This window comes from Athene cunicularia, assembly GCF_003259725.1.
Source record: "Athene cunicularia isolate RWA chromosome 1 unlocalized genomic scaffold, athCun1 chr1_part2, whole genome shotgun sequence".
NCBI lineage: Eukaryota > Metazoa > Chordata > Aves > Strigiformes > Strigidae > Athene > Athene cunicularia.
The window spans coordinates 21,998,291-22,020,356 of NW_020799092.1; the positions used below are offsets into that span (position 1 = coordinate 21,998,291).

Below are 22,066 nucleotides of genomic sequence, written 5' to 3' on the forward strand. Positions count from 1 at the left end.
TGAAAGTATTACCCAGTCTTTCACTTACCTTTTTCAATCATTAGTCCATTTCTGCAACAGCGTCTTTGCAAGGTGACATATACTGAGCAACAGCATACTCTTCTGGAGAAGGAAAGTAATATTCCCATTAGCCTGGAAACTAATTCCTGTGCCTTTCCTGGAGGTGGATATACCCTATGCATGCTTAAACCAGAGATCCTTGAAGTCTCCTTCAGACATGCACATTTTTGTAACTTTTAGTCATGTCCACTTGTCAACCTGAGCATGAAACCAAGCTCACTAAAGTAAAATGAATCTCTCCCCTGGCACTAGATACAGATTCTGATAGAGTTCAGAGGAGTGTTGGTTCTAGGGGGGCTGGTTCTGGGTTTCCCTTAATGCACGAGGTGTTTCTGCTGTCACTGTCCCTTGTCCGGACTTCATACGGGTTAAAATCAAAGACCTACCTGTTTCATAGTAATCATAGATCTGCACAGGAGATGGCTTGGGATGGGTCACTACAAAGTCCTGCTCAACTGAGAAAGTGATTTCTTTCTTTTTCTTCTGTGAGATCTGGGAATGGAGTAACAAGAATCACATAAGTCCTTTTATTTGTACAACACCATCTGGAGCAGACCAGTGCAGCAACTGATAGACTGTATATTCCAAACCCCACTGGTGCCACACATACAGATGTGTGTAATAAACTATTGTAACTAATTTGCTAAATTAAGCAAGGTGGGTATGATAGGTTTGAATGATCTGTAAATGTTAAACCACACTATTCTGCTGTCTAAAAGTATTATAAAGGTAGAATATGGTACCCTGTGTGAGTTTTGAAATGATTTGCAGTTGCTATAACCCGTATTACAATGAATGTTTGAATATATATGGATAAAATATAAAGTATGCCATTCGGTTGGAAAAATGTAACTCCTTCTCGGAAACCCCATCACCTGGAGCTGATAGGTAAACCGCTTCTCGGAAACCCCATCACCTAGAGATAACATGTAACTGCCGCTTGAAGAAAAGCCCGCCAAAAGATGTGATCATGAGACTTTCAAAGGATCCAATGGAAAAAGAGCAGGACAATCATCTGACAAGAGGATTGGTTAAGACAGTGGTACAGGAGTATAAAAGACACTGCTTTTTAGAACTGGGTGTGTGTCTTGGTGGAGCGGAGACTCCCGGCACACCCAGCGCTGCTTTGTCTATTGTTTCTCACCTTAAATAAATTGAACCCAATTAAAAATACATTTATATTTAAAATTGGCTCGTTTGATTATAACATGTGGGACATCATTATCTAAAATACGTTTGGAGAGTCCAAAGTGAAACTGAAGCAAAGAATTGTAGGTTTCTTATCCTGCTTGTATTACCTGATTCTGTAATTACTACACATCCTATTGCCAGAGAGGGGAAAAAATGTCCCAGAGCACTGAAATTAGTTCTCCAGGACTTCCCAATGGACAGGATGAGAAAGTGTGGTATTCCAAACTCCCTCTCATTTCAGACATGAACATTATGTGCCACCAGGAAACTAGGAATCAGTGCACATCACTGGGATATTGGCTTCTGTTATTACTTCTGCAAGGCCCTAAGAAAACATACTTTTACTATGTAAATTTTGATCCAGGGATTAGATTACAGTTTAAATTTCAGAATGAACATGAGAGGGAAATCTTTCCAGAGGAGATCGGAGTAGTGTTTCATGTCCTGTTGGGAGGACTGAGGTTTATGAGAAGCCTACCAAGACAACATACACACAAGGTAACCTTTTTCCTTCTGTTTATCTGGTATTGACTGAAAGGAGAGAGAGTTTGGGTTAATTTATGTGCTTTTTTTGTTCAATTTATTTCTGGTTGCTGGTAGGGTAGGCATCAATTTGAAGATGTTTGGAAGTTGGGATGTTACATGCAGTTTGAGGAGTAAGCAGCTTAGTGATTGCAGGGGAAAACTGTTGAGGAAGGGAACATGATAAATGCACTTTGTAGAGCATATCCATGCTGTAGGTGCATCTGTTACGTGTTGTTTGCATCCTTTGTGAAAATCAAATAGAAAGTGATCAGAACTTACATTTTGAAGATAAAGGAGAACATGACTTTTCTTGTTTTCTACTTGCATCACTGTTTGACTGCCAATGAGCTTTAAAACAAGGAAATGGAGATAAAGATATTTATAACCCATTAAAAAACAAGTGCTACCTCAGACCCTGCCACTGCATGGCTGTGGGATTCATTTTAGACAGGCACCAAGGGCTGGCAGCTGTTTTTTAGAGTTCAAATGTTGCTGAATAGATGGATAGGACTAAACAAAACCTGCCACTTGGCTTAGTGGGGGGCACAATCACTTCCCAAGTGCATGAGAGGCACTGCAGTTCATGTGGGGAATGCTGCCTGACTTGGGTGCTGTATAGTTTTCAGAATTAGTCTGACAGATTTCCCACCCTCTCCCTACCTGGGCAGTGCCATCTCCCAGTTGCAGCTGCCAGCTGGGCAGGCTCTAGCTGGAACCCTTCCTAGTTTTTAATGTGGGAAGGTCTGTGTGCTCACAGGTCCCCTCAGGGCATTCCCTCCACCCAGTGATGAAGATGGTGCAGCCATGCAGACACCTCACAAGGTTTATGGGTGAGTGATTCTTAACCAGGACTCTTCATCACGACCAGCCTTCTCCTCTGTCCCTGGGGTGACTTGTTTAATCTTGATCCTATAGTTTACCTTATCCAGGGAAGACTTCACAGGAACAAAGCCAGAGAGCATCTTCACATCAATAATGGCCATGTTGGAGCTGCTGCGCTTCCCTGTGTAACTGAAACAGCAAAAGCCCCTGTCAGTCTGGACCATGCCTGGGGAAGCAAACCTCATCTCTCTGCCCCTGGACTCAGTGCGGGGAGGTTGGTGCAAATCACAGGCACATGCTGACTGGCTCAGATGGGAGACTCTGGGGAGGCCACCAGTATGAAAGGGCCAAGTATGTGCTACCCCCATCAGTACCGCCACAAGGTCTTTTGGGATATTGTGTCCTACAGGCTGATATCATCAACACATTGATCAGCTCATGGTTCTTGACTTTATAATCAGAGCTAAATACAAACAGCAATCTTCTCTGCGTGTCTTGTCACCTGTTTGTTGATGACACATTACCTGCTCGTAAGGACAATATCAAACTTTGCTGGTCGATCCAGTGGGCAGGAAGCATTTGATGTCTGTACTGAGAGTGAAAATCCAAAGGCCCCCTCTGGAAGGTGAATGTTGTATCTCAGTGCTGTCTGGAAAGAGGAAAAAACCCTTTTGTTCAAGCATGCCAAGGGTTTTTCTTTGTATTCCAAAAAACAAGTGTCAGACTTAGTGAAATTTTCTGGCAAAGTTGCTATTGTTTTGTTGTGTGTTTTTTTTTTTTTTGTATTGTTTTGTTTTGGTTTTTTTTTTTTGTGGAAGATCCTCGCTTACATCAGTGACAGATGCATCAAACTTCTACTTTTTCACAATGAAGGTGTTTGCACTCTTTTTTTGCATGCTGTGCCTCCACAGGAATCACAATGTGGGATGGGGAAAAGAGTGTTTAAATAGTTTAGGGAAATCAAATAATTAGGAAAAATAGAGAGAAGTTGGACAGAGAATAATTAAAACCACAGCTGTGTTGTACGCAGAATATGCGATACAGTGAAGAGGAGAGCAGACACTTACTTGCATAAGTACACACCCACTGCCGTTCACTGTTAGGCTGTATTTCTCAGGGACCTCAGGAAGGGGAGTCTGTTGCAGCAGGAGCCTGTTCGTATTGTTGACAATAAATACCTTCTGAAAAGGCTTTTTGGAAGCAATCTTGACTACATTTTTTGTAACAGAATTGTAGGTGGCCTCACCATAAGCAGCTAGGGCTTGAAGAGCAATGACTGTGTCCTGAAGAAAAAGAAAAAAAACAATTAGCTACACAGCATGAATGGTGCAGAGGAGGTCAAAGTCACAGTTCCAGTACCAAGCACAGTCATTTAATCCTGACTAAAGAAACCCTGAATGTTTGTATAATTCCAGGGTTCCCATATATAGGGAACCATTTCATTCTGGCATACATGTTTTAGAGTGGAAGAAATCTCTCTACTCATATGAAGGTCTCAGAACATAAAATCTGAGCACTAGAGCACAGTTCTCATAGCGGTGAGGTATGTGTTGTCTAGGGAACTTCAGAGCACTTCTTGGTCGTATAACAGCCAGGACTTGGTGTTTTCTGTGTTCATCCCTGACACAAATACCTGTATTTGCTGCTAGTCAAATTACTCTTGTATGGCTTTAACCTTTCCACAGTTAAGAAGAGGGAAAAAGTATTTTTCTCTCTCTGAGAGAAAGGCTTGGTCTCTGTGTGTTTGAGACAGCAGATACAGAAGGAAAATAAGACTCGGTAGTCAAAGCCCCACTGGGACCCTGAACCAGTGCCCCAGTTCCTAGGACTGGCTGAGGAGTGGAAGGGAGTTGTAGCACCTGCGTGGAAGAGAAACCTCCATAGGGATTCTGCTGCCTGATGATCCACTGCACAATCCCGGAGGCCTTTGTGAGATCCTCTTGATTCCGTCCGGGTTTGCAGAGCAATGCCAACAGCACGTAACTGGTGATCTCAACTTCAGCTGATGGGGCATGGTCAAGGAAGGAGGGGGATTCCTCTGATGGAGACCTCTGCACCTGCTCCCAGTGCTGTGAGCCATCTGAACAAAGAGAGGGTGAGGAGCAACCAAAATATTACAGGTGTCTGTGCTGCCTCAGAGACCTACTGTGTCCTGGCCTTTCTCACAAGTACTCTCTACAGAGCAACAGGTGTGCTGCAAATGAACTCCAGAGATTACTGGTGAGGGTTGGTTCATGTGTCAATATTCTCAATATTGTCAAGGACAGACCACATGCCATCAGCAATATCTGTTCCCACTTCCCAAATTCCCAAAGTGGCTGAAACTCACCAACTTCCTTTGCTGATTTCTGTAACGCTCTAAGGAATGATTCGCATTTTTCTGCCTTGCCAGCTAAGCAGAAAGCATAGGCCATGAGTGCCTGAGTGTAAATGTCACTGATAATCTTCTCAGATGCAGTTTCCAGACAAAAAAAGGCATTTCGCACTACAGGGTACTTCAAAAAAACGAAACAAAACAAAAATACAGATCAAATTGAGGACGATAGTCTTCACCTGGCCAAACTTTTTTTTTCTTTAAACCTGTTCTTCATCCTGTCACTATCACAGCAATGAGAATGGGACTTCAGTTTTTACAGTGACTTCAGGAGAGAGAATACAGAATTCTTTAAAGAGGAATTTCAGAGAAAACATCAGATAGATCAAACAGCTTCTCAGTGTATTCTTGAAGATATCAGTCTATAGACAGAAAACTGAGGTTTCTTTCACAGCTAATTCCTTTTGCTTATCTCCACAACAGTAATTCATGCTCCATTTCTGTAGTCAAGTGTCTGTTTAAATACCAGCCTCGTGCTTTAAGAGGTATAGAGATGGGGAACTTCTCTACCATAACAACTAGTGCAGATACAGAGCAGGATCACATTCTCTGGGAGTTGTCTCTCTCCCTCTTTCTCTTTCTTTACTACCTAGACAATTTGTAGCAGACACTGGAGTCAAGTCAACAACTGGGGAACCAACTCCAGCTGAATACCAGCAGCTAAAGGTCTCCTTACCGAGCTGGAGTGCTGAGCTTCTAACATGGCAATGGTGATGTAAGCAGAAAGTGACAGCTCGTTATCTACTCCTCCCTGAAAAGGACACAGAGAGAAGATCAATCAGTGAATGCCATAACTGAGAAGTCTTTAAATTCAACATGACACATCCCAGATGGGGGAGTGTGGCCAGTTCTGGAGGCAGGAAAGCATAAACATAGCTCTTAAACAGCTCTCAAATCAAGAGAAGCCTGTTGCTGTCACCTCAATGAACATCACTCTCTCAAGCTTACAGTTCTGTAACCCTATCTCAGGTGCTCATAAGATGTGCAGTGTGCGGAAGCTGACCAAGCTGAAAATAGTCATAGTAAGGTGTGGAGAGTTAGTAGCCCTCTGCAGAGGACAGGCATTTGGAGTAAAGTATAATTTTTGACAGTAATGAAAGACCATGTTCTTAATGAAAAGAGTGTAAATTTGACCAAGAAGTCATTCTCTACCACCTTCAAGGCATTGTTGAAGAGTGTCCCAACACTTTGGAAACAGCCATCTGGCTTCTGTTTGCTTGCCAGCCACATCAGGGTTTGAGCCTGGACATTGTCATCAATATAGATGAAGTGACTAGCTTGTGCAAATGATTTGTACACAAAGGCAGTGAGCCTGCAAGGGAAAGATGAAGCTGTGAGATGAGCACTGGAAGTAGGAACGGAAAAGTTTGCCCCTCCCATTCATTCCATGTGTAAGCATGAAGAATTACAGCCAACATGTTGGTGGCTTGCTTTCTCTTTGTGTGCTCCTCCAGGAGAGGCTAGTTAAAGGGATGGGACACATCTGTCTTGAACACTCTGAGGCTGATCCTGGCCACAGAGCACTGCAGTGCATTGGGCTTCATGGGTGACAGCAGGAGCGTGAATAAAAAGTCAGCTGGGTCCTTAGGGATCACCTTCTCTGCAAACCCTCCTGGCAGGGAGTGGAGATCCATTTTTCTTAGTACTGACAGAGTCCCAGTCCTAGCCAGCTCTGTACATCTGGTTTAGCTAGTACGGATGAATTTACATGATGCAGATAAGACAATGCAAATTCATCTCAGCCATTTCTCCCAGTCACTCACCATGTGTTCCCTTCTTTATCCCTGGTGCCAAAGATGCTGTAGGAGCCGTCGGGATGTTTGTATGAGAGCTGCTTCTGGTAGCCTGCAGAAGCATAGAAGAGGAAGTGTTCCCTAATTTAAAAACAAAGCTGTATTTTGTTTGCTATCGGATTTGTCTGAAACCACAGTGAAAAAGAGAGTGGAAAGGCAATGTGTATCTACCAAGCATCAGGGGAGCCCTGAGGGAGCTTAGATGGAAGAATGGAACATCTTGTCCTGCAGAAACAGTCACAGAACAGGCAGAGCTGTATAACCTCTGTTCTCCAACTAAACTAACAGGATTAGGATACATGCTGTACCAGGGTGGCAAAGTAGAAAGGGGCTAAAAGACAGAATCTCAAAGGAAACATGACAGTTGAGTCTCAGCAAAATAAGATAAGAAAAGAAAGAAAAACCAAAGATAAATGTCTTGATCAGGGCATCCCCTTGGGTCACTGAGCTGTGCTACAGCAGCATAGCTGTGCTCCTGCTCACTGGGCCCAATGAGGATTTCAGCATTCATTTTAAGGGAAACACAAAGCTCTCACCGCTCACTAAGTATCCGATGGCCTTGGATTTCACCTCCTCACTCAGCTGTTCTGTCTCGTTCAGATAGTCCAGGATGCAGATGTTGGGTGCAAACAGGACCATGTTCTGCTCCCCACAGCCGAATGGCATCTGGAGGAGCTGGTGCAGGTTCTGCATGGCAGTGCCCATGATGTCACCTGGGGAAGCAGAGATGCCAGGTGGAATTAGCACAACTCATGGTCACTGAAATAAACAGTCATTTATGTTCCATAGGCAGAGTCATAGAAAGCCTGGCTGGGGTTGCATGCCTTTCCAACAAGAATGAAGCCATTAGTGCCAAGTGATTTGTTCTGTTCTTCTTTGCAGTCAACAGAGAAATCCCTTCCCTGCCTCTCCTTAGTCTAAACTGCCCCCACCAGAAACACCACCTATTTTAGTGCCACTTCAAGCAGATACTTCTTATTAGAAATGAAAAGAAAAACTTTCATGAAACTTCTGTTTCCAGAGGAGGGAACGGGAACAGCCCACAGATGCTACAGTGAACCATATATCGCAAAATTAACAACTAATGCTGAAAAGGGACATTGGTTACACAGATTTATTGTGGACCACCTCTAAACTGTTATTTTTAGGAAAGATAGCAGAGACCCAGCAAGGTGTTTCTGGAATGAGCTGAAATCACCCACATTACAAAGCAAAGATTTTATGACTAGTGAATCATGTAACAAGTCCATGTCCTTTTCAGGAAAAGACTGAAAATATTCCACTAGCATCTGATTTACAGATGAGTGAGTGGAAAGAAGTCATGCTGGCACAAGTCTGTCCCAGGTCATAACTCAGAACTGTGTTATTTCAGAGCAAAACATTCTGATGCAATAAATGTAAACAGAAACATGAAGAATGATGCAATCAATATTTAAACTTCATTTCTCTGAAGTAGCAAAGAGCATTGCTGGGCAAGATCAGAGTCAGTGTCTTTGCTCAAAAGTTTCCCACACATGAGTGGAAACTTGCATTCTGAATCCTGAAAAAGCTTTCAGGTTATATTTTTACATTTTGTTTCTTTTTATGTTTTATTAATTATATATTTACCAACAACAGAAAAGGAAGCTCTGGCTGATCTTTCCACCACATTTGTAGGTAGATCTAGGGTAACCTCTTGAGTAGACACATCATCTGTGGAGAAAAATATTAAGTGTTTTGTGGTCATTTGTATAGGAATATGGGTTACAGCGGTGAAATGCTCCTGGTAGAAAGTGCACAGTGCAAAATTGCCCATCAGGGAGCAATAACTCACAGCTGTCACCAAGAACATCAAGAGAGAGGGGGGCACAGCAAAATCAAACTTGTGAAAAACAGACGAAATGGTGCAGTAACTGTCACTGCTCAACGGAAATCAGTTGAAGAGGGTAAGGTTGGTGCTCACATGCAGTAGTGTCTGCGAATCCTGGGGATTTCTTCAGTGAGACAGTGGGGAGAGCTGGTCTGTGAGGGTCAGGGCTGCTTTTGTGCCTCTCTTAGGCAGACTTTCCAGGAAACCTTGGAAACTCTTTGCTGTCAGCACCGAGATGGCGTGGAAGGGAACGTTACAATCCCTCTCCCATTCCCACTAGAAGTGGAAAGCTGCAAGCTAGCTACTATACAGATGACGGGTCATCTCCATTTGATAGCCTCATGGCAGTCTTCCTTCAGCAACGCAGCACTGCTGACTGCAGTCTAAGTGACATGCACGAGGTCACAGAGATTGACATGTAACACTCACACTCGCTGTCATTTGGGCAACTCCATGAAAAAGGGGAGGGAGAGCATCAACGAGCACTGCAGGAAAGAGTTCAAACTCCAACCTTCCTTTCAGTTCCTCTCAGGACAAAAGACCCTTACCTTTTGTACAGATTAGGGAGTTCTGGGTCTTTTCCCTTCTGATGCCTTCAGGCTGCGTGGTGATGGGAAGAAGAGACACACGTGGTGGGTGAGAACAAAGCACGCAGAAGAAACGCAGTGACAGAAGAGCCACCACCCCACCACATCCTCCTGCATCGTAAGACAGCTGGGTTGAAACAACAGTTTACAGGTTCATACTTGATGTGGCTGCTACTAAAAGGGAGTTCCCATCAGAGGGAGTCCCTCATTTCCAGTTTCTCCTCTACATGAGGGAGACGTGCACTTACCAACACCCACTGATCCTCATGGAAGAGGACATCAGATGGGAGTGGACTTGGGCTTAGACTGAACAGCCAGACCCTGTCCCAGCCAGATGAAGGTGGAGCCAAACCAAGAGTTCTTTAGGGAACCTGAAAACCTTTTGCTTGCTTTTGGTACTTTTGCTGCGTTTTACTTTCCTCATGGAAGGGCAAATAGTAAGAGTTGTCAGCAGTACCTCAACCAACAGTATTCTCATCTGGGTGTCCCTGTAGTCAATACTTATGTTCCCAGGTGCCTTGTCTCCACAAGCTTCATCATCCTTGGTCTCTGCAGTAATTCTGAATGCTACATTACCTTAAATAGTAGCAGAACGGGAGAAAAAAAATGAACCTCTATCTTGCAGAATGATGGCTAAAGTGAGACATTTCATCTGATAATGAATATCTACAGATATTTAGTGCAACATAATGAATCATCAGTCTCTCTAGATGGGACGTATGGGAAGAGAACTGATCTCTGAAAATGGGAATGATAAACACACTGCAGTTGTGGAGAAGTACTTTAGCCCAGACATCTGGAAAGACCAGTGGTAGATCAAGTTCTCCAGGTTGGAAGATTAGGTTTCTCAGGCAAGGTATCAATTGATTAATATCAATCTCAGGACAGAAAACCAGGTAGATTCAAAGGCACTTACCAATTTCTTTGGGGAAAATATTCCAGACATAGGTCTTTCTTTGTTTGGCACATACACATCCATCATCCTCAGGAGAGATGAGTTTAGCCTGATAATCAAGGGAATCTGACAGCAAAACATCAATCTGGGAACAGAAAGAGGAGTGTGATGGAATGAAGATTTTGTACCATAGGCAAATGGTGCTTTATTGTTAGAGGGGGTGTCAAGGTCTCTGCTTATGTCCACTGTAGAGCAGATTTAAGGCCTGGAATGAAGGTGTTAGATGAATCAGACATAACCTTAACCTTTTGCTGCTCATTGCATTCTCCACCAAGATGTTAAAAACCTATGCATGCATTAGATTCCTGATCAGGATCCTGAGTTATGTTCAGCTGACCGGGTGCTAATGGCTTGCAAAGGAAACCACTTGTGTTTGTTTTTCTGTTGTTGTAGGAATACTTGAAAAACAAGATGAAGAGATGAAAACCTCAACAATGGAGACTTTTTTCTAGGGTTTTTAAAACCCTAGGGGTTTTTGTACTCAGGTCAAACTGTTAACAGAGTATGCAAAAAAAATCCTAAATTTTGTCTTGATTTTTCCTCCTTTGGTGGTGATTTCTTCATCAGCTCTCCAGTCTCACAAGGCAATCTAGACTGTACACTTGCCTCTTTTTTTCAGGATTCCCAGATATAACATAAGAAGCAAGAAACAAAACAGAAGATCCCTGTTTATTTTTTCAGGTATCCTTTAAACCATGTGTAAGCTCCCTCCACGCAGAGGTGCAGCACACCTGTGATCTGGAACCATTTTGCCTGGAAAGTACTGAATATTGAGAGTACAGCCCTCCAGTGCCTGGGAACAATAGAGCCTGTAGCTGGACAGATGCTCTGTGAGGCAAGTACTGGACTTTTGTGCTCCCTGTTTTGGTACTTTTGGGAACTTTTGCCCCAGAGAAGAAGGGTTTCTCTGCTCTCCTGCTGTTGCTCTTCACACTTTCTTCTGTTTGGCAAGCACAAGCCCTTCACTTCTTCACCACTTTCACATACATCCCTGAAGACCCCACTAAAACCATTGATGGATTGCATGACTATGGATGGTGAATGATGCTCTGCAGAGCACTTATTTATTTCCTATGTGGATCTCAAGGCTGTTGCTTATACACCCATCCAAGCCACAGGTCACACAGATGTCCCTGTGCTTTGTAGTGGTTTAGGAGGAAAAAATCAGGTCAGGAAAATCTGTGATCAGACAGAATGATCAGTGCATCAATCAAGGAACAGATCCTGTCATCTACACCAATCATTTTGCTGCAGCTTCTTTGGGATGGGTTAAGGTCCAAGAGTGTGAGCAGAAGTACACACCTTAATGCAGTGCTCAAGGTAGTTGAAGACATTGGCTCTAAGCAGGAAATCTTCTCCTCGGATGATGGAGTATGGCAAGGTCAAGTCCACAAAGAAAGGCTGGAAGGCTGTCAAAGTGGTAGGCACAGACATACCAAATCCAACCGACTCTTCCACACAGAAGGCACTGGCCTTCCATTCGGTGATGGTGTCAGGGATGGTGTAGGAGATACTGGCTTTTCCAGTAGAGCTGATGGGAATGGATAAACCATGAGTTTAGACAAGGTAAGTTTCATTGCATCTCAGCAGAGGCAAAAGGTTTTGGAAAACAACATAACCCCTATTCTATCTGCAGAAATCCCATATCCAAGTTCCCCTGGAATTTATCACCCAAATCTTCTGAGAAAAGCCCATTTGAAAGTTCTTCTGCCCATTATTTCCCTGAGTTTGGAAAGAAAACTCAGAATTCTTGTTTTGCAGACCCATATTTTAATTAGATGTGTCCCTCTCCTTAAGAAGGGAATATGACATGGTACACACAGAGGGAAGAGTTGTCTGTGAGGACAGGGTAATTTTATCATGGAAAAGAGAAGGGCAGGTGATAATTGAAAAATCTAGGTCTTCCAGACCAAAAAGCAAGAAGATGTGGCAATTCCTTGCCACCTTGCAGGACAGAGGAAAGATTTATTAACTCTTAAAAGCAAGGAGAAGAGAGAGAAGTACTCACTTGATTAGGACTATATCCCAAATCCAAGTTTCAGGGAAGAATTCCCGAATAGTCTCAAGGATGGGTCTCTTCCCACGTTCCTCTCTAGCAACTTCAGCTGATAAGAAATAATGGGAATTTAGTCAAACCTGCTTTGTGTAATGAAGACTCCCAGAAAGGACAGGTTTTAGTATGCATGGGCCAGCATGAAGGCTGATTAGTGTTTACCCATTTCTTTTTAGCTGAGACTATTGGTAGTGCCACAAAAATATTGTCACTAATATATCTCTGAGTTAGGTACAACCTGGTGTCATAGAGAAAGAAAACATTACTTGAAGTGTTTTGGTCTCCTGATAAGAGCATGAGACCTAGGGCTAGCACTCAGGTCACTTGGCAATTAGATCTGTTTGCTGTCACACTGTTGTACCATCTTTTCAAACAAGCTCTGGTCAGAAGGGAATCAGGTGCTATGGTGTTAGATTTGTGTGACACTCTTCTGATTGCCAGCACAAAACTGGATATGAATCAGAAAGGTAGACCCGAAAAGCTTTTTTGGGCCTTGGCCATTATCTTAAGCAATCTCATTCTGTGCCAGACCAATATTCAACATCAATACCAGTGTGATTCATGACCACTATCCATATCCATGTCACATGAATACCACTGCATTTAAGGAGAAAAATAAAATCCCTTTCTTGTCTTATATTACCTGATGATTTGACACGGTTTGTAGAAGCCATGAATCCTGCATTCAAGAAATATGCTGGAGGTCTCAGTGTCTCACTAGTACACACAACTGGTTGCCGAACCTTTGAGTTGGTAAAAAATTTCATGCCCATATCCTGTAAAAACACATTTTATTGTGGGCCATAACCATACTGTAGCTGAGGTTTTTTTCCATTCCTCTGTTTCCCATTACTGCCTTTCTACCACAGAGATGTCCAAAGACATTGTGACAGACTTGTGCACAGTCTTGTGAAAGCTTTGTGCATGCTGGAAAAATCACAGTAGGCGGCAGAGTCAACTGATGTCCATGAGAAGAGTTTTCCATGTATAATTTTTACTAATAGTTTTATTTGCAGAAACATCTAAAGCTACACTAAGTGGAAACTCAGTTCAACAAACTTAAGTAATATACAGGACATTTACCCTCAGGAACTGATACACATCTGGGCCTAGTCCAGACATTACAGGTGTGTAATACAAGCCTTTGTGAAAGATGTTGTCAGAGGAGACACAGGGGTCTTGGGGGTCATCTTCTAGATTAAGCCCATCGAAGATGTAGCCTTGAAGGTCTTGCAGGGGATGCAGGTGGTATACCTGTGAGGGGGAAGGAAACAAAACCTGTGCTTGTGGAAAGATCAGTTCTGATTGCAGTGTCATGTGCTGCAGATTGCCAGAGCTGAGATGTTGGCATCTGAGACAGGGATCTCTTTCCTGGATTGAAAACTGGCTGAACGGCTGGACCCAGAGGGTGGTGATCAGTGGCACAGAGTCGAGTTGGAGGCCAGTAACTAGTGATGTACCCCAGGAGTCAGTACTGGCTCCAATCCTGTTCATAATGATCTGGATGATGGAGCAGAGTGTGCCCTCAGCAAGTTTGCTGATGACATCAAATCCCACATGAAAGAGGAATTCCAGCTGCCAAGACACAAAAGCTGTGTATTGCCTATTGCAGATGGTTTATGCCCAGCACATGCAAAAAGCAGTAGAAGTCTAACCCAGTCTAACAATCTCAAGTGGAGATTTTAATGGAGGAAAAGGAGGAGGAAGCAGTGGAAGGAGGCAATGCACTTGTTTGGGCAGCTTACCATTTCTGCAGACAGCTCGGGCTCGGACCTCAGGAGCAGCACGCTCTGATCCACTGCCCTCACGGCACAGAAGGAGTTGGCAGCAGCTTCAATGTCTAAACTGACACTGGAAGCTGAGCGCATCAGCTTGTCAGAGAATTGCAACTGGACCTGGAATTCAGCAGACAGATGTTGGTGTGGCTAATCCCTGCTGCTCTGGGCTGCTCTGGATGTGTGTGATTGGGGGGCGAGAAGGAGAGCAGAAGGCTCTCCTGTTAAAGCCCAGGTAGCTGCTTGGAGAGGGATGTCTGGGCTCCACTGTCTGTTGACCAGGCCTCTGCTATAATGGGGATTTATGTAATAATCACACCTAAGACTCCTGTGCTAGCTGAAATGAAGTTTAACTTAAGTGACTTGAAATAAAGTGTGATTCTGTGGCTGCTATTATCAAATATTATGATACAGACCACATTTAATAATCATTAGAGAACAAATCACATTTTTGCTAGGTCCATGGTCCACCTTAGCAAATATTTAAAGCAGGTTCTGTTTTAATTCTTTTCAGAGCAAAATTTTACATTTGTGTTAGGTAAGAGGGAAAAAATAGGAGTCAAGGACCACATCAAGTGACTGGAAACTTTTTGTTTAATCTCACTTGTTTTGTTTTCTTAATGTTTTGTGTGTCTTGTTTTTTAACTGTTAGAAAAATCTTAATGGTGAAACCCAATTTCAAAATGACAAATAAAAATGTACTCATGGAAAGAACATGTAAGGAAAACTTAAACCCCAGATTGCTATTTTTTCTTTCTTTTATATATGTATTTATTTCCAGTAAACTCAAATTGCATTTTTCAACAAAAAACTGTAAAAAATTAGATTAAATAGCGAAGTGGGGTAAAGCTAAAGTGTGTTCTCTATGTTAAACAGACTCTAGTTTAAACTAAGAGAGCCTAAACTCCAGTCTAAACTAAACAGAACACTAGTATAGTTCAATAGAGGCGGGAACCATCTGGGAGTAGTGCGAGTTTCCTGTAAAGTAGTTTTTAATGTTAAGATTTACCTTTTGACAATAAGGCCAGGAGGTGGAGGTAGAGGAGAGAGATAAGGCCAAAGAGAAAAAAGAGAATGAAGAGAATAATGTTAAGAGAAGTGGAAGGAAGCAAGAAATAAAACTGGAAATCTGTTGTGAATGTGTGCACAAAGAAATTGCATGTTTCTGACCACAGGTAAGACTTGCTGTATGTTAGTGTCTCTCACCTTGTTTTTGAAACACTTCTCGACTGGAAATCGGACACTGTCTGCCACCAGCTCCTTGGCGGGGTGTAAGGTATACACCAGCAACCGAAGGGAGGGAGCCATTTCCTCACTGACCTCAAGTGGGATAGTGAAAGTGCCATTTTGGTCTGTTAGAAAAGAGAAGGGGAACAATAAAAGAGAGAAACTCACAGATCTGCTGTACTAGTAGCCATCCCCAACTGGCATATAGCTGTATCAGTCACTGGTCAGTCTGTACTTAGACAATAAACTGAAAAATCCTGGATTTGCCAAGAGGTGACATGCCTGGGTTTGGATCCAGATGCTCTCAGATATTTTGTGGGTTTAAACATGTGTCCAGATTCAGATAGCCCCCTAAGCCATACAACCCGCATGCCCTGCATTATCCTTTAGGAAGGTTGTTACAGGACACTACTGCTTGACTCATATCAAATGAACTAGTTGCTGGACTAAATCTGACCTATAGTGAAGTTAGTGGCAGTGTTAACATCATGCACACATGCAGGGATGGAGAGAGATACTTCCCTCCCAATAGCTGCTCGATACATCCAGGAAGTCTTGCCTTGGTCCTCAGTTCAACCATCCCTCTTTTTTAATGCAGAAACATGGACTGGCAACTTAACTTACCTGCTTGGATATTAACTTTCGTTTCCCCTGTGAGGACAATCTTGCCTTTTGCCATGCCCTGTGCAGAGAAGAGCGATACATTTATGGGTTGGTAGAGGTTGGAGGTAGAAAGCAGTAATAAAGTTCAATGTACATCAGCAGGACAATCAAGGCACGTACATTGAGATGGCTTCAAATGCTTAAACATCAGCCTGAGGGCATGCTGGATGCTGCCACTGCTGCTGCTACTGCTGGAGGCCTTCCCTGGTCAGGAAGCAGAGGATAGGAAGGGAAGGGGGAGGCTGAGAACACCATGAAGAGTTCCTTGGAGGGAAGAAACAAGAACCCTGGCCTGAGACATTATGAAGGTGGTTCCTTACTATGAACTAGAGTAACATGGCCAGAAATGGAGGTAATTTTCTCTGAGCAGGTAATTTTGCCAAACCACCTTGGTGCTGTTTCTGTCCTTGGGTTGCTGGCTGTTTTGCTGGCTGGTAATCCAAAAATCAGGAACACTCACTGCCGTAATTGCTGTGGATGAACTGCCAGATAGTTGCCTGGTCAAGCCTTTTCAGCAAACCATTGCAACAACCCCACACTCACCACATAGTAGAAATCCATGGTGTTGATGTTCTTGTATCCTTCTGTGTTCAAGACATAGTGCACAGTGATCAGCTGCTTCTGCCCACAGCTCAAATCTTTCCACAGAGGCTCAATCCTCACAAAGCTGCTAGTCCAGGAGTAGAAGCGCTGGATGGAGAAAGATGCATCGGGGTAGGAAGGCTCTATCCAACCATCAGAGTGGCACTGGTCACTGGTTTTATAAGTTGCCTGATCAGGAGAAGGAGTGCGGAAGAAAATGAAAACAAACATATGTCACTAGGGAAATTGTTCTCTCGTACTGATATCAGAATGATTAGTTCACACAAAGCATATATTTAAGAACTGCATCTAAAACCAAACTGGTAAGGAAAAAACAGCACAGGGGTCTTGCAGCAAGCCATTGCATTGCACCAAATTAGATGTTTTCCTCACTTCTTTCATAGTGATTTTTGAGAGATCTAGAACATGAAATAAACTAGATAAAGCACATTTTATTACCAGAATTGAAAATTCATTCCATTTTTTGGGGGTTCAGTTTGAAAGAAGCCACCTCTCTCTGTTTCTCTGTTCAGCCTTGTTTTGTACTCACTTTCAAACTGATCTCAGGATCAAACATTTCAGACGTGTCAATGCTAAACTGTGCAATGCCATTATCATCAGTGGTGAAGTTGTCTGTGTTCTTGTTGTTGACAAATAGATGAACAACCTCACTGGGAATGGGAGAGTCGTCTTTGTTTACCAGCTTGATCTGTAGAAAACAATGTGAAACGTTCATCATCTTTTTGTACATAGATGCTAATGTTTTGTACACCTTTGCTCTCCACAGCAGAATTGCTTTTGGTTCTCCATTCAAAGCACTATTTCAGAACTGAAATGTCTCTTTTCACTTTCTGGTGGCTATCTCAACTATCTTATGAAATTTGGAGGAGCTTCCTCAGCATCTGCTATGTCATTGATAATGTCCTTTTGTGGAGCAAGAACTGCTTATGTCTCATCCTTTTCCCAGTAAGTCACTTCTGGCTACACATTTCCAGTTTAAAGATACCCTTCCTTTCCCACATTTTTTTCTTTCTTAGTCTTGAGAGTCTGCTAATGATACTTTCAGTGTCTGAATGAGTTTTCTCCAGATCTTTGTTTTGAACACTTTTCTGATTCTGACCCCACTGTCTATGCTGTTTATGTCTTAAATAAAAATGAAGACACCCTAGGTTGCTAGAACTGAGCATTTACTTTGAGTTTTTTGTTTTTTTTTTTTCAGAAGAAAGATGGCAGAGGTAATAATATATTAAATACAAGCTTAAGACATGGACTATCCTCACTGCCCAGAAACAGCTGGAGAGAAATGACTTCTGAAACAAAAAATAACGATTTTGTTAACAAGTAACTAAGTACAATTTAGTTAACAATTTAGATAACAGTTTTAGAGAACTGAAGTATTCATGTGGATGTTGACTTCAGTGGGACTGACTGCAACAGAAGTGAAGGCATACAACATATGGCCAGCAACAGATACTTCATAGCACTGGGAAGGACTGTGAATGGCATGAGGTGACACCAGGACAGGGACTGGGATCTGCTGCACTTTGAGTATCAGTGGCTTCCAGACAATAGTTCCCCTGACATGACCCTCAAGGGTTGGGTTTTTTCTCAAAAGCGAAGCTGCTGCCTGAAGCCATGGTCAGCAGCTTTGTCTGAGATGTGACATCCCAGCCTCCTACCTCATGTCTTCCAGCATGTTCAACCTCTAGTGCATGTGATAATGTGTGTGTTTGAGGAATTCACTGTGGCACATCACCCCAGGGAGCCTGTTGACTCCCACCCTCCAGTAAGACATGGTAAGATGCACAGCAATCTGAAGAACAGAGCAGAACCAGGGACCAAGCGAGAAAGGTATAGAGACATCTTCCAGAGTGGAAAAAAAATCCTTTAAAGACAATCTGTTTTCTCTTTTCAGTACTACTAGTAAGATGTCCCCTTATCCTTTCCTTGCTGAAAAAAGCTGAACTGAAGGAAAGAGAGGGATTTACCCCTACCCTTTAAACCACTGACAGAGTTATGTGGAGCTTGTTGTGAAACATAAATCAATGAAAAGTCTTGTTGAAACAGAAACTGCTGTTATTTCCTTATTTTTTTCTTAAATTCCTTTCTTCCCTCATGCCCCTGTGGTTTTATCATCTCTTACTGGCATATGATGGTCAATTCTGAAGGGAGAGACAGTGTTTTATATTAAGCTTAAAATGTAAGTTAAAACATAACTGTGTTGCTTCAAAGTATTTCTGGCAGAATCACATTCAGAATAAAGTAATTCTCTCCAGTATTCACAACTACCAATAGGGCACTGTATGTAAAGAAAGAACCTCGGGGAGAACACCCTCCGCCCCAAACAGTCCCCCAATGTTCCCATCACTGTTGTTGTGTGATGGCCTGTCAGTCACCTTCAGTACAAGCCCTCTATGCCTTTGCTTACCTGTCCAAAGTAAGGAATTCCTCTTCTGTAGTGGCGATCCATGTTCTCAAACTGTATGCTGCTCATCACCCGAGTTATGGAAATAGACTGAGTAGCTGTAAGTTGCAGGCCTGTAAGACATGCCCAGAGTAAAGAGAAGATATACTTTGCCTTGCATGTAGCTTCATCAGAGTTAGTGTTTGCCTGGAGATGGTCACTGTGCTTATAAAAATGGATCTTCTTCAGGAAGACACCCTTGTACTCAGAATACCTCCTACTCTCCTTTTTGACCACACCACTGTGGCTGGTTTTGACTGTCCAGAAGGGATTACCTGTTCCTTTCTCTGTGACAATGGCTTTCACATCAAGATTCCTCACGTAACCAATGCGATTTAGCTCAAAGATGCCGGAGCTGAAAACCTGGGAGAGGCAGCCCTCTGCCTCCAGCTGGAAAGGGAAGAAATAAAATCCTGTTACCAAGGATCACATCTTTCAAAGGGTGCTGGCAGTACATGGGACCCTTCTTTTGTGAGTGGAACCTTTTCCCACTACTTTTAACATGCTTTATACAGGACTGATGGAGACATTATTGACTCAATTTTTCATCTGAAAAGTGTAGACATGAAGAAGCAACATGTCAGTCCTTCAGGTCTGTAGGAAACCAAGAAGAGAAATGAGATGCCCTGAGTTTCTAGCTGGTGATTTAAGCAAATAGATGAGTGAAGTGAAGCATGAAAAAGGGAAAGAAAATTGTGATGAGCAAAGGGAGAGAAGCAAGAACACAATAGAGAGGACAAGCACTAAGATTAATAATAATTATGTATCATACGTCTTTGGTAAATGACTGACAAACTGGGCTTTTCTTGCACCTCCCATATGAATCAAAATCCCTGCACACACTGAGATGGACTTTCCCTTCAACAGGCTGGCCATAGGTGTACCTAGGGGAAGAGGAAATAGGTCCATGAGCTGAGGCTTAAAATATTGACTTAAGATAACACTTGCAGGAATAGACCCAGAGCAAGCAGTGAGCTGAGAAGTCAGAGAATGGAATAGTTTCACAGGCTTTTTCTTAACTCTCCTGCTGTTACAAAAAGATAATACAACTCAGAAGATGAAATATTAATGAGTTCTTTTTCACCCCTAAACCCATGAACCAAAACCACACCTTAAACACAGAAATAAATACCTCTAAAAGCATGAAGGACAGACCTGGTTACCAACCAAGTTATGACTGCTGTCTCCACTCTTCAGCTTACTGGAGCTCTAGACTCACTGAAATCAAAGCAAAACTCCTCATATCTGCAAGGAGATCAGGATTTCCACCCTGAATTATAAATTACAACATCTTGGTGTTAGAGTAAGCAAGGTCTTTTTGAAGACTAAGCTTGGAGGGAGTTTTAAAGACAGCCGGAACCCTAAGACCCCTGCCAGAATTTAACAGTGCTATGGTGTTTAGGTCTCCCTCTGAAGTGGGTTATTGGGAGTGGGCACATCCGACTTTAGCAGGGGACTTCTTAGAAGATTTATTCAACCCACTGTACACCAGCTAGAAGAGAATACTCATACAATAAAATGATATGAGCACACAAGCAAACGAGACCTCCAAACAAGTCAACCCTGACCAACATCTTTGAGGTCCTATTTACTCTGATCTCTTCTCTAAGCCCTGTCTTTCCTCAGTCCTTGGGCAGTTCTTGCTCTTCATCATATTTCTTAACCACTCTGCACCTGGTACTTACACTCCACAGACTTTCACTGTGAACTCTGAATCCAGGACTGTAAGTCTTTCTGGTGCAGTGACTGTGACATCAAACTTCGGCAACACTAGGACAAAGAATGAAAAGAAAAAAACCTCAGCACTGGCACATTGTAAACTTGCAGGCCGTCATGAGATGAAAATCAGCATATATCAGTGTTAGTCACAGATGGAATGGGATCTCAGAACTGGGGTCCCAAAATGATCAAGAAGTATCCTGACTTGCAAAGGCTCACTAAATCATTTCTACAAATCTTTGAGGAGAAATTGTTTTGCCAATTATAAGGCCTAGCATAAAGGACACAGCCAGCATAAAGATGAACCAATAACCAAATTGTATTTGATACAAAAGGGTCAGTACATGGGTGAGCACTGGGGGTACAAACAAGTCAGTCACATTATACATAATCGACATCAATCCCACTGACCCCAACAATGACACCACATCACCAACAATGGGTGGAATAAATGGTGACATGCAGTCTCCCACAGAAGGGATGGGAGACAACCGAGTCAACAAGCCAAACACATCAGACCAAGGAAGCCACACACTCAATATCTACACAGCCCAGTTTACAAAAGCCAGACCTGACTGGAGCCCAGTCCCAGGGAGGCAGGAGGTCCTTCCCCAACAGGGAACTCTGCACAGGGCACCCACCTCACACACAGACACTGCCCCTGCCTGCAAGGGGTCCCAGCTTTTATCCCTGCGTGGGACCCCTGACCTTGGGTTACTCACTGCAGACACCTGGGGCTCATTTACCCAATGGCTCTGTCTGCCAGGCCAGCCCACCCTGGGGGGAAGCCTAAAGGGAAACTCACCCCCCTTTGGGAAGGGCTGTGGGAGTCACCCACATGTCAACCTTAACTTGGGGCTTGGGGTTGATATCCCAGCATTTTAAAAATCAGGACTTCTGAGGTGAATCCTGTGATGTCTAGATGACTTGCAGAGCTTTGGTCAAGAAAGTTTGTGGATGTGGCTGGGAGAATGTTACTTTGCCAGAGTGAAATTTGCAATCTACTTATTGATTTGTTATGCAGATTTTCCTGGTTGAATCTGTGCAAAATAGTTAATTTATCTTCTTTAGATTTTTACTGTTTTGTTGTTGGTTTTTTTTTTTTCCTCTCCAGCTCTTAATTTCAACTAATTTAAGTTGCATTTGAGTTTTAGCAGTCTAAAGGGTTGATTAATAGGTACTCTTCTCTAATAATGTTTTCCACTCCGAATAAAAACAATGGGTGACATTTACCGTATTCCTCCACAAGGAATGAGTGATAGTTTTTGTCTCCCGACTTCTTTGCTACAATAATTTTGTAGTTCCCCAGCATAGGCTCTTCAGTTAGTGGGAATTCAATTTGGATAATGTTCATCTCCGATGTCACATTTTGCCACTGAAAAATCCTGTTGCCTTGTGGATCCTGAAAAAAAAAAAAAAAAAAAAAA

At 42.8% G+C, this 22,066-nt stretch overlaps 1 protein-coding gene across 1 annotated transcript in view; it reads right to left on the minus strand.

The window, feature by feature from the left end:
* Nucleotides 1-40: 40 nt before the first annotated feature.
* Nucleotides 41-22,066, minus strand: part of LOC113488810 (ovostatin-like) — a 24,321-nt gene continuing 2,295 nt past the window's right edge. The window contains exons 4-33 of the mRNA XM_026864129.1: nt 21,873-22,041; nt 20,606-20,690; nt 19,693-19,804; nt 19,196-19,310; nt 18,885-18,994; nt 17,007-17,165; nt 16,418-16,645; nt 15,836-15,893; nt 15,191-15,336; nt 13,955-14,104; nt 13,293-13,463; nt 12,853-12,985; nt 12,165-12,261; nt 11,459-11,687; nt 10,118-10,241; nt 9,659-9,777; nt 9,163-9,214; nt 8,374-8,457; nt 7,302-7,478; nt 6,736-6,817; nt 6,128-6,284; nt 5,649-5,723; nt 4,928-5,093; nt 4,458-4,678; nt 3,666-3,881; nt 3,123-3,247; nt 2,697-2,787; nt 2,056-2,124; nt 447-552; nt 41-102 (exon numbers count right to left, since the gene is read on the minus strand). Coding sequence (XP_026719930.1) covers nt 41-102; nt 447-552; nt 2,056-2,124; nt 2,697-2,787; nt 3,123-3,247; nt 3,666-3,881; nt 4,458-4,678; nt 4,928-5,093; nt 5,649-5,723; nt 6,128-6,284; nt 6,736-6,817; nt 7,302-7,478; nt 8,374-8,457; nt 9,163-9,214; nt 9,659-9,777; nt 10,118-10,241; nt 11,459-11,687; nt 12,165-12,261; nt 12,853-12,985; nt 13,293-13,463; nt 13,955-14,104; nt 15,191-15,336; nt 15,836-15,893; nt 16,418-16,645; nt 17,007-17,165; nt 18,885-18,994; nt 19,196-19,310; nt 19,693-19,804; nt 20,606-20,690; nt 21,873-22,041 — 3,888 coding nt within the window. The remainder of the gene's footprint in view (nt 103-446; nt 553-2,055; nt 2,125-2,696; nt 2,788-3,122; nt 3,248-3,665; nt 3,882-4,457; nt 4,679-4,927; nt 5,094-5,648; nt 5,724-6,127; nt 6,285-6,735; nt 6,818-7,301; nt 7,479-8,373; nt 8,458-9,162; nt 9,215-9,658; nt 9,778-10,117; nt 10,242-11,458; nt 11,688-12,164; nt 12,262-12,852; nt 12,986-13,292; nt 13,464-13,954; nt 14,105-15,190; nt 15,337-15,835; nt 15,894-16,417; nt 16,646-17,006; nt 17,166-18,884; nt 18,995-19,195; nt 19,311-19,692; nt 19,805-20,605; nt 20,691-21,872; nt 22,042-22,066) is intronic.